This window comes from Micromys minutus, assembly GCF_963924665.1.
Source record: "Micromys minutus genome assembly, chromosome: 25".
Classification (NCBI taxonomy): domain Eukaryota; kingdom Metazoa; phylum Chordata; class Mammalia; order Rodentia; family Muridae; genus Micromys; species Micromys minutus.
The window spans coordinates 32816540-32829636 of record NC_137960.1 but is presented as its reverse complement, the minus strand read 5'-3'; the positions used below and the strand labels follow the sequence as shown (position 1 = coordinate 32829636).

At 30.9% G+C, this 13097-nt stretch overlaps 1 protein-coding gene across 2 annotated transcripts in view; it reads right to left on the bottom strand.

The window, feature by feature from the left end:
- Nucleotides 1-4049: 4049 nt before the first annotated feature.
- GRIK2 (glutamate ionotropic receptor kainate type subunit 2) overlaps nucleotides 4050-13097 on the bottom strand; it is a gene marked incomplete at both ends in the record, with an annotated part of 685772 nt that continues 676724 nt past the window's right edge. Inside the window, one exon of one of the 2 annotated variants that reach the window (XM_080937894.1) lies at nucleotides 4050-4214. In XM_080937894.1, coding sequence (XP_080794020.1) covers nucleotides 4050-4214 — 165 coding nt within the window. Of the gene's footprint in view, nucleotides 4215-7888; nucleotides 7937-13097 lie in introns of those variants that run through there. The other variant, XM_080937895.1, reaches the window with a different exon arrangement.

The following is a 13097-nucleotide window of genomic DNA, read 5'->3' as shown; positions in this document are numbered from 1 at the left end:
CTTGCAGATCTGGTCATCTTTCAGCTCACAGTTGAGAAGAGTGATTCAAATTTTGTATACATTTATGTAGGATGGGTATAACAAAATTTCATATTGCTATGATTCTACATTTAAAAGCTGCCATAAAATGCCAAGACTGTTTCTCTCCAATGCTACACACACTCTATTGGCATAGTAACAGAAGGATTAATTATGCATTTCATTTTCAAAAATTACTGTAACTTCTTTCTTGCAAATTTCACCAACAAGTCAAATGACCTTCATTGAGCCTGGGTTAAATGACACAATGATTGTGTCTAAAACTAAAGGGCCAGCCACAATTGTTTATATGTATGCCTTGTGTATGCACATTTCTACAATCACAGTATGTTTCAAAGTAAACAGACATCAGAAGCTGTCACAATCCTTAAACATTTTGAAAACCATAACATTCTATATATGTATATATATTACTCAAGGATGGTGGCATGGAATTTGGTTTTGATTACATATGCTGCACTTACATACATATATAAGTGAGCAACAAAATATCTGAAATATTGCCATTAATAAACAGTTCCTTTTACATATTTGTAAACGAGACTATATTTCTCCTGTGCTCCCATACAGTTTTGGGTTGTTCCGTAGTAATTGTGTGTTTCTTTGGTGTGCCCACAGAGTAACTGATTATTCAGATGTAGTAAATATGAATATAAAACCCTGGTGTCTCCATTCTTGTTGGTTTCTATAGCTAAAGTCCATTCATCTTCTCAAGTCATAGGTTTTGATGTTGCCTAGAACAGGTATTATTTTCTCTTTGTTTGTAATTAATCCTCTAGAATATGGTGAGGACTCTCATATACTTCCAACGTAGAGGTTTTTATTGTTTAATATTATGTATGTAGGTAATTAGTGTTTTTATTATCATTAAAATTAATATCTACTATGGCAAGATGTTTTGGAATAACGAAGGGATTGTATATAAATGAAAATATTAATTAGAGTTAGAATGTAAAAAAATATACATTATAAATATCTAATATTATTTATAAAGTTAAACTCTAATAAAGTTGTTACATATTTAAGAACTCAATATTTTAAGAAAATCATTATCAAATTTTACTGGAATCCAAAGTCATTTTTCTTCTGGATGCTTAACAATAAAGTTGTAATTTTATGTCCATTGTTTAAGATTATTAAATTCAGTAATAAATTGAAATTAAAACTTTTAAAGTTAAATTGAAATATGACTAATTAAAGGACTCACATATCTACGTATGAGATTTTCAAATGTTTAAAATGATATTTTTAATACATATTAAAAAATTGTTTAGTGAGAGTTTTTATTAAATGAGTTGTTTCAAGTGATCATTTTTGACACAGTTTTTCATTGAATGTACAAATTTTACTTGTGTCAGATTCAGTATATTCATGGAATTTCTCTATAATATTAATAATGAATGTTTTTTAACTTTAAAAATTCATATTTTTGGAAAATTTAAAATTTGCTTATCAAAAAGAGCATCTTTACAATCTGAGTACTTTATATTATCGTGTTATTTAGACTTGCTTACCACTAAAAACACCAGTACTGCTACTTTAGCAGTAATTTTTATAACCACATTTGTACCTTAAACAAAATTACCATTGAAATCTGATAATCATAGCCCCAAAATATTTAAAGTACTCACATGTATAAATCTTAATTAAAATGAGATAACTTGATTGTGTAATATTTACTATTTTAAGAAATACTTTATGAAAACTTTTCCAGTAGTATTCTGTCAGAGGTTCCAATTATAATTACATACTTAGAGTTAATTATTTAATCAGGAAGATCAATTGAATCTTACAGATTTGATATTCAAAACATAAAAGTGTTACAGTTTGTGTTTTAAAGTTTCTATTAATGTGTTAGGATATAAAATTAGTTGTTAATTCTGAACTTTTTTCTTTTTGTCCCTCTGCTGACATTTATTGAATTATCAATGCACTGAGAAAGTCTGAAATTGGATATGAGTTGAACTTCAAATAGATAAGTAACCATTCCATAGCATAATGCAATAAAATGGACTTAGTCAATTTTCAGTTGTAAATGAGAAAAGATAAAGTTTGTCATCTCTACAATAGTAAAGTTTCTCATTCCAGCTACCCTAATTCCAAAAACTATGTTTATGTGTATGTGTTTGTGTGTTTGTGGGAGTATGTAAATGACACAGAGAGGGAGAGAGAGAGAGAGAGAGAGAGAGAGAGAGAGAGAGACAGAGACAGAGACAGAGAGAGAGACAGACAGACAGACAGAGACAGAGACAGACAGAAACTGATATAAAGACAGAGAGAGAAAGAGACAAAGAAAGAGACAGAGAGACAGGGAGGGAGAGAGAAAGAAGCAACTCCAGGCTGCCCATTTTCTTTATGCTGGAAGTTGGAAAGATCACTTTGAGATCCTAAGACCTCCTGCTGTATATTTTCTACACAAAAGCACATGTTAACATTCATTTAAACATGCAAGAGAAAAACCAAAGCCAAAGCTGAAAGTAAAATGGACATAATTTTAATGGATTTTTGTAAAATTTTTGTGCATTGGATTCAAACAGCAAACTGTGTGCACTCAACTGTTTTCACAATGTTGTCAAGAGGTCTGTGTCCTTTACCATTTTACACACAACTGTTCATTACAATATGGTAACCGCCTTGTGGGACTCAGGGGTGTGGCGTGACAAGCCGTGGTGGTAGTGCACCTAGCTTTTATAGTATCTAACTTGAAAATATTTCTCTTCTATGATTCCTTTTTCTTGATAAAAATAGTTTTCACCAAACGTTGGTGGTGCGCACGCACTACCGTTCATGCTTGACATCACACCCCTGACTGGAACACGTGTTCTTATTTTGTTGATAAAAAGTATTACAAAAATTTCCATACAAAAACTATTTTCATAGAAATCTTGCATTTCCACAAATAAACCTGAACATTTTTTTAAAACAAAACAAAACGAAAGAAAACTGCTCAAGAATTTTGTTCTTTTAACATTGTGACTATTGTTAAATGCAGTCCACCTCAAAGTTCTGTCACCTATTGTATAGGTGACTAGTCCCCATTCTCTTATCAATGGAATCTGCCCAGTTCCCATCAAGGTCCTTTACAGGAGACAGGAGAGTTTCAGTTGACATAGCAGAATGTCATAGTGAAAGCGTCAGTCTTCCATATAACTAGTAACAGTGTGCCCTGTTTTCCAATGCATGGCAAGGGTTGCAAAACATCATCTTTTACATCAGAATCTCTGTACCAATGGTTGCTTTATTTCTTACTTCTTGTGTAGATTAGGGTAAGGGTTACTGGCAGCAAGTTGCATAATAAATAATTGTTATGGGTATTTTAAGAAAAAAATTATTGGCTTGAGTATTGCCATCTATATTACAATCCACAACACAGGTTATTGAAAAAGAAAAGTAACTGAAGGTGTCCTGCTTTCTCTTCCACTTCTATTGATACTGGTGTGTTTTGCATTACATTTTTTCACATTCTATGAGCACATATTATCTATTCAGATGACGATTTTACTGAGTACTGGGGACTAGTAACATTATCATCTCTATTGTGTTGGTGACCAAGGGACTGTACTGTTCCTTGTAATACTACAATTCTTGCTGATTTCAGGCATTAAAAAAAAATTATGGCATTTTTGTTGGTTACCCTTTTGGGCACCATCATTCCATCTCCTGACAACAGTCGAGCTTCAGAAGGAACCGGCAGTTTCTCCCTTGGACTGCATTTGAAACCAGCCACAACATTTGCATGTAACATTCACTCAAAGGAAGGGAGGAACCCATGATAAACAGTGTAACCCCGTGTAACTTGGTTGATCCATGGTGCTTGTAAATCAAGTCTGATCACTGAAACTGCTTAGATCACAGAGTCTCTAGTTCATAGACACAGCGGCATGAGGTAACTCATTTTATTTTGCACAGGTTGCATATTTCCACAGGAAACATTCTCGCTAAATTGTTTGGAAAAAAAAAAAAAAAAAAAAAAGACGACAGTTTGTGCTTGGGCGATTGGCCTCCCAGCTTTATGCCATGGTTTCTTTACCTGGCAACCTTCTGTCGTTAAATGTGTGCATGTTGATAACTTCTTCTGTTTTCACAATAACTGGGGCCTGTGGCTTATGTTTGAGCCGACGCTGGCACTTCAGGGACATTCTCAGTTCTTCCACCATAGCGCTACAGAAGGACCTCTACAGAAGAACACAGAGAGATTGACATTACAAACGTTATAAATGGATATAATGTAACAATCATTCTCAGAGGCTGGCCAGCATGCCAGCCTAATACATTTAGATTATTTTATGATGATTCTAACAAAGTATTATTTTTTAATGCAAGACACACAATAATGAGAATATTGCAACATATGAGATAGTTTAACAAAATCTGCCAACTGAATATGAAACAAATTCTCCATTAATAATTGTTATTATTCAAATAGATTGAACTGGGTTTTCTTATGATGATGTGTAATTTTATTAGAATTATATAGATATCTACTTTATAATTCAAACACAAATCTTTACCAGTTGCTCAGTAGTGTTTTCTAAGTAATCATAATATAAAAGACATATTTTTCAGGTCAGAAGATGAGATACACAAAAATTCTCTAAACATTGTTTTTCTACTGTATATCTCAAAACAACAAAGATGGCACTCAGACAAACAAAATATAAACATAAAATGTGGAATTTATTTACAAGTGTTGTTATTATTATACCTATATAACATTGACAGTGACTAGAAACATATATAATACAGTCATGAAATGGGATCTGGTCACATTTTAAACACTTAAACATTATTTGTAACTCATCATCAATGTCTTCATAAAGAAAGATAAATAGTTTATCCCATGTAGATTGGATAGTTCTATGATTTTCATCTTATTGGCAATAGATTTTTCCCAATTCTGCATACATTAAAGATTCATTAGTTCATCGTCTTACTATTCATATTAAACTCATTTTTGCAAAATAATTTTTATCAATTTCTTTCCTTACTTGATTAAGAGACACAGAGAGCAGTCCCTGTTCCAGCTACATACTATAGATGGAAATTCAGATGGAATGAGTCTATACTTAGAGTCTTCTATACAAAAAATGTACACAAGATACAAAGTTGAACATTTATGAATATTTACTACTCTAAAAATGATATGAAACATGATGAGATAAAAATAGGTATTTTGAGAAATACTATTGAGTTAACCATTGCTGCTTTGCAGTTTATCATGTTAGGATACAGGAAAGAAAGAATGTAATATATGTTTCTGATGTTTTAAAACCTTTCGAGTGTGAAATTGTTTGTGTCACTCAAAGTGTTGTCTCAGTGTCTTGGTGTAAAATAGCTCAGAGGGAATGCAGATTGCAACTCCCCACACACAATCAAACAGCCTGTTTATATTTCTGAAACCTTTTTTTTTTTTTTTTTTTTTTTTTGTACTTCATGGCCACATTCTTGTTTTCTTATAGGTTCTTTAACCTGTTTCTCTTCTGTTGAAACTTTAGTAGAAGAACTGAGGTCTTTAATGTCAATGTTTTTCATCACATAAGAAACAGTTCAAACCTTTCCCTCCTGTTTTCTATCATGAAGAATTCTCTGAGTCAGTCTTCTTCTCATGACTTATGCTCCTGCTGTTTGTCTGCACTCTTTTTCTCCTTTTCATACATTACTTTCTGCTTGGGTGACCATCCCCATGTTCTCTGACTTCTCCTTGTACTTAAACACCCTGTGCTGAGTACTTTAAACCTTAATGTGGATCTAACTTATTTTTTGCCTCACCATAAAAATTCAAGTTTCATTCAGAAAACTCCTTCCACAGCCTACATTATCCTTATTCAGTTGTGATTTATTCCCTCAGTGTGTTGCTCTAATTCTTATTCATTTGTCTCTAGCCTCTGGGTTTCAGTGTCCCATTCTCACTGAAGTGAAAAAATACTGAGTTCTTGTTGCTGGTGCCCATGTATGATTGTCAAACAGCAACATAGTTAACCATAGCTACCTAAGACTCCAGTGCCTTTGTATTGTGCTTCCAAATGAACTGCATAAGGTTTGCTTGCAATTTAGAAGCTTCATAAAATACAATTGAAAATTTCAAGACTTTAATATGTAAAGCAATTGATATATTAGCACTTGTTATACGTGAAGATGATATGCTAGTAAAGATTTCCTCATGGAATACAGAATTATTACTTGGCATTTTTAATATGTGTTAAATTATAGCTTTGAGTTCATGACACGCTTTAATTCAAATCTACAGATACTACTTCCAGCTGGTACATGGGACTGGTTGTGCTTGTTGCTTAATACCTTCTATTAGATGTATGTATTAACAACATGATGATAATGATGATGAAGATGGTGATGATGACAACACGGTAGAAATGGAAAAATCTGATTCCAAAAGGGGAAGGAATACATTGTCTTGAGGTAAGATAGTCTTGACTTTCTGTTGAAACATTTAATAAAAGAATCAATTAATATAATACAGTTATTATAACAAAGTTAGAAGTTGATCCCATTGACATTTAAAAATGGTTTAAAAGGTGAATGTATTTAAGTTGTTTGAAAGATGGCTTTATTTAATACAGAGTTTCTAAATATCAATTAATGGTTAATAGCATTTGCAATCTTAACCTCAGTCTATTTGATCATATACATTTTATAACAAAACAAAATGGAAACATTCATTTTTATATTAAAAGAATAGGCTAAGTAGCTTGATTTCTAGGGAAAAACATCAATGTACATGTAACTTCTACTAGAAAAAAATTTAATCTCCTTGATAATAAGATATTTAATTCCTCATATTTAGTGCTTGCTTCAGACTATACATTAAAACATATGAAAAATTCTGAAGTAATATCATAAAGAGTCAAATATAGGATGCTAACATAAAGCATAAATAAACTATGTAAATAAAATATTCAATTTTTATTTTTATCTCATAATATTAAATAATCTTAATTAATATTTATATATTTTAGGATCATATTAAAACTGTAAACTGTAACCCTCATTTCCAATGGAAGTCAAGTATAAATTAGAAAAAAAATTATCAAATAACTTTTAATTAATCTGTGGTATTTATTACATAATTTCAAAATACCACTATAGTTAATTTTTCTCTCTGAATGAGCTGAAACTTGCCAGTACTTTTTTACCTAGCAGTGTGCCATTACCAATAAGATAGTTTTGTTTCTGAAAAAAAATCACTGCGAGATGAAAGGTTTTCTTCTCCTTTTTTTTTTCATTTCAATGTCTGCTAACCATAAATTTGGAACTATATTTCTGGTTAATTTTTCTTCATTTCTTGACATTTTGAACCATCCTTATCTACCTTAGTTCTGAATCACAAATTTTTCAAGTAGATCTCTTTGTCTCCAGTAAAAACCACACAGTTTTTATGAGCCTTTATTCTTTTAGTCTGTGCTGAAAAAAATTATGAGGAGGTTTAAATATAGCTTTAATTTCATATCATTCAAGAGAGACAGTTCTAAATACGGATTGGGTTTTTTTTTATTTTAATTTGAAATGTCTTTAAAATACTCGTGTGCACTTAATATGACTTTCTTATAATGTCATTTAAAAACAAGAGAAAGAATGACTGGAAAGAGAAGTATGGCTGGAGGTTAAGAGGAAGAAAAAGAGCCAGGAAGAGGGACAGAAAAGTACCTTGCCTTTAACACCCTTTAATGGGGTGAACCCATGTGGTGTGTTCTTCAGTGTGGGAAGTTCCTTAGAGGGCAAAAAACAGTGAAATGTTTCTCCACATTAAAGTAACAGACTACATAAAGGAAAAGAAAGGCACAAGGATACTAACCATTATTAAAAACCTCTTTTAGAAAGTTTCAAAAGTTTACTAAACAGTGTCTGGATGGTATGGTGGCACTAACCAAATAGAAGATTCCTGAAAATGAAAATTTAAATCTTTGAGCTGTTAGCATGTATAATTGCATTAAAATAAGTAAAACTCTTCATAAAATTCACTAAAAACGCAACCTGTTATTTGCACATCCCTGGAAATAAAGAAGGCTTTGATCTACCTCTAAATATGCTCGACACAGAACATTGACATATTTAAAGTTTACTCTATGTTAAAACCAGAAACTGATAAAAAGTAATTAGTTCCTCAGTTTTCAAATTAAAGTTTATTAATCTTTGTTGAATAAATGTATTTGCCCTCTGAGTAAGAGTAATCATACATACATTGACTAACAAACTATATTTTATGTGGCCTGCTGTCCTATTCATGAAATGTAATAATGGAACTCAACATTATTCTACTTTTCATTGAAAAGTGTTTACAATCACTTTGCCTCAAAGGATTGAACATCTATAGATAGATGGTTGAGCATCTATGAGACACTGAAGATCAATCAGAATGTTTTGTTTGTGTTTGTCACTTAAATTATAGGACGGCAAATTATAGATACACAATTTATCCATTGGCATTTCCAGTTACTTTCTGGGTTTATTAGGCATTTACTCAAGAATGGTGAGTCATGTACAGTCCAAATGGTCATTGAGATCAGTCACAGGGAAATCTATCACATTAAGTAATAAGTAATAAAACATGTAAATGTTATATAATATTGATATAAATTTTGGTGTTGTAAGAAAAATAAATGTGTTTAATGTGACTAATTAAAAATATTCTCCTAATTTATCTGACTACAATGGACAGCCCTTAAAGATATATCAAACATCTAATATCTTATATTCCACAAGTGAAGTGACCTAAGGTATAATATAACATAACATGACAGAGAAGCCAAAAACAGCAATGCTCAAACCGTACAGCAACTTTGATGTTAATATTTATTGTTATTTCAACATTTTGAAAATATTTAAATATGTACAAAAGCTTTGTCAGAAGAAAATTCACACATCGGTTTCTGAGAGATTTTTTTTTTTTTTTTTTTTTTTTTTTTGCACAACTGCTATAATTTTAGAGAAAATAAAACTAAGCCTTGAAAAGTCAAGTTTTAGATCTCAGGTTGACACATAATAGTTTCAGAGATCTGCAAATCCTAAAATATACAAGTAGCCTCCTTTTTCGTGAGTTCATAGCCAAGTGAATATTTTCCTAGATTTTCTTCTTAGTAATCTTTTATTCTTGTACACTGTAGTTATAAATCAAACAAAAATATACAAAAAAAAACTGTCAGGACATTAAACAATATAGCATACTACACTCAGCCTAGGTTGTTCTATAATAATAAGCATATTAAGAAATACAAAAATAAAAATAAAGTATTCTCAGAATTTTTTTACTTCAAAGTTTACACATTTTTATAATAAAATTTTGAAATATAACCAGAGTGATAAAAAATACACCATACCACATTTTGTTAAACTTTCTTTACATAAACATGAACATCCAATAAATAAAGGTAGGAAGTTACAGATGCCTTTTAGTTAACACAGTAGTGGATGCTTTTTAAGAAGAAAAGTGCTGATCATCACATTCCTGCTAATAGTCCCCATTCACACAGCCAGGATGCAGGCTCAGGAAGCTTTCATTATTAGCTGAAGTAGATAAGATGTGCCAACTTTATCATTGTTAACCATAATATTAACAGAACAATTGAATCTCATATCACAGCTAAATAAAAATGCTTGATTCTAATTAAGTATGATCTTTTTTTTACTTTAAAACTCTTAACTTTTAAGCCACAAAAACAATTGGGAGACCCAAGAACTGACATAAACTGCTGGCCAGTGTTCATCACACCCTCACTTTCCCCAGGCTCTACTCCCCAACTTCTGAGACTCTAGTTCTAACCTATCAGTAACTTTAGCTATTACACGTGAGTGAGATCATTCTTAACATAAGGGTCTTTCTTTGCAAGTCTGTAAGAAATGACAATCTCAAATCACATCCTTTGAAGCATTTTATGTATAAGTTCATAACTCTATATATTGATTCATTTTTGCAATAAAGGTAGCCTAAGCAATTATAAACCCAGTTACAAATATGATTTGTCTTTCTATGTTTTTGTTTAATTTCTAAAATCAGTGCTTAAAACATTGGTGACCAAAATAATTAAAAATGGAGTATGATCAAAGGCTTTAACATGTTTTTCAGTTTAACAATCTAACTCATAAATGTTCTAAATGCAACTTCAGGGGAAAAGAAACAATCAAAAAACATGTTAACAGAGTCTATAGAGATGACTCAGAAGCTAAGAGTGCTTCCTGCTCTTACAAAGGACCTGAATTCCGTTCCCAGGACCCACATAAGGTGGTCAAATGTCTGACCTCCACAAATACTTGTATTCACATTCAAGGGTCCACAGATACATACACACATAAATGAAATGAAAAGAAACCACTAAATATATATATTTATGTAATTTCAAATAATGAAAAAAAAAGGTCATGAATTTGAAAAAGAGTAATATGAAATTGGGGCAATTGGATAAAGGAAAGAGAGGAATGTAATGAACTTACAATGCCCCCACACCCCCCCACACACATTTTCCAAAGGAGGCAATTGCTTAAACATGTCAGGTTGTGGAAAGCATTAGTAACCCAGAAGATGCATGTTTTCATTTTGCAAATAATAGGTTAAATGGTCTTGGTATTTTTTTTTTTTTAATCTAAAGGAGGAACTATGTCTTAAAACTCCAAAACCACTTATAAAAATAAGATAGAATAATTATTTATCAAGGTACAGCCTTAATTTTAGGATATAGTTTGAAGTGATAAAGAAAATGGGTTATTCCTATCAATTGACAAGAATACATTAACTGATTTGTAATATTAGAGAGGAACATGAAGGCAGGTGCCCTGTTTTAATATAACTGGTGTTTACATAAAAGGCAGTTTTAAATTCATCCATTAGTTTCAATGTCTGTCAATGGGGAAACAAAAGAACACCCTACTCCTAGACTTGACAGAAAAATAATGCCAAGTTAACCATTTACCCAGTTTTACTCACAGTTTGAACTTGAGTTCTAAAGAACTGTATATCTTACCACTAAAATATTTCTATTGACATTCATCCTAGAATTTGTAACTTTTGAACATTTAAATTCAGTTGAATATTGATCATCAAATGTAGCTGTTTAGTCTGCCTTTGGATCTCTTTCCCCTAACCAGTCTGCCTTGCTTCTCCACAATAGATGAGCCTAGTCCTATAGCAATGTGGCATGCCAAATCAGATTAATATCCATGGGACATAGCCTTTTCTGAGGAGAAAGAGAGGAAGGGATAGCTGCCAGAATGTAAGATGAGAGGGAAAGACTGAGAGTAGAGACTATGATAGGGTTGTCAAGTAAATTAATAAATTAGAATTAATTTAAAAGTATAGATACAAAATTAAAAGCATAGTTACTTGCATTTTATTTAGGTATAACTTGTAAAATGTAAATGCAGGATTAAAATCTTTGTGAACAATTTCTGTACTGCTAGACTTTTTATAAATATGGAAATTTTTTAAAAGCGTTACTTCTGTCACATTAATCCTTCAAAATTCTGAAAGTAACACATAAGAAGATATGAGAACAGCCCGTTTTTAGGTTTTGATGTTGATAAAATGTAATTCCCTCAGTTTGAAATGTGTTGTTTTGTTAATAACTCATGATCTTTTGTCCTGCACGTTTAAACCAAATAACTCCAATTTCCCCTTAACAGATATTACACTGAGCAGTTTACTATCTTGGACATCTACCCTTATGTTTACAGCAGTCTTATATATATTTTAAAAACTATAAATAAAGCATTTCTATGTATAGACAAACACTTTGTTTTGATTTACTGAAAAAATATAACATAAATTTCTTGTTTGAAACTGGCCAGTATTTTCTTAGCAACAACTACTTTGACGTACGTGGGCATAACTAAAAAAACTGTCTCTAGTAGTTCTAAGATACTACATTCTTTAAACATGTCTGGAAAAGTTTAAAGAACTTTTCAGGACTGAATAAACACATTATAATTTGAATATCTGAGCATGCAGTTTTACTCTTTAGATTTCAAACACACTAATATCATCTACGTTTTGTACTAAAAAATGATAAAGCTAATATTTTCAGCACCGTTTTATATTTTTATTTCAAGGAATTCAGTATGTTCTATACAGAGTTCAAAATAAAACAATGTGTACAGGAATTTCTTTAGCTTCATAATGAAATGTGTTTTCCTTATATAAGCCAAATAATTGAGAAACTGTTATTCTATTTTTCTAGCTAAAAAGCAAAATAAGGCTGAATTATGCCTTCTCTTGAAAGAAAGACAATGTCAAAATTGCTAAAAAGTGTATTTATGCTTGAGATAAGAAACAGGAAAAGGGGTAACATTTGAAATGTAAGTTAAAAAATCTAATAATAATAATAATAATAATAAATGAATAAAAAATTAACATTATGTTAGAAACAATTTTATGATAATTTAGTGTCTCACAATTTTTTTTAAGTCATCACAATTAAAAGAGTCAAAATTCTTTCAAAATACTATGTAGTCATTATTATATGTGTGGGTATATTTTATGTTATAAATCTGTGCCTTATATTGGTGGCACCCATGAAGAACAGAAGAAGTTATTGGGTCCTTCTAAAAGTAAAGTTATAGATGAAAGAGAGTTACTAGGTAGGTGCTGATATCTGAATCCAGTTTCATTTTGAGACCAACAATAATCTTAACTGTTGAATTATCTTTTCTGAGAATCAACATTCTCTGTTAAGCATTTGCCTTTAAATATGAGGAGTTTTGTAAGGAGTGATTCATTGATCTAATAAAAATAAACATTTTCAGAAATGGGCAATAGTTTCTTTGAATTTTTAATCACATTTAATAGTTACTAAAATCTCAGACAACATATAAAAAGTGAAAAAAAGGCAAAATTAAGTTGAAAATCAAATACACTTACTTATAAATTATTTATCCAGGTAAAACATTTTTATGCCATTCTAAATGGCCAAATAAAATACTGGAATATTAAAAAGAAATAAAGATTTATCTTTATCAAAAGTTAAAATAAATAAACTTACTATTTATATTTATATTAAATTAGTTATTTTGAAAATTATACCATTGAGTTGTTATTTAAAAATACAATTTATAAA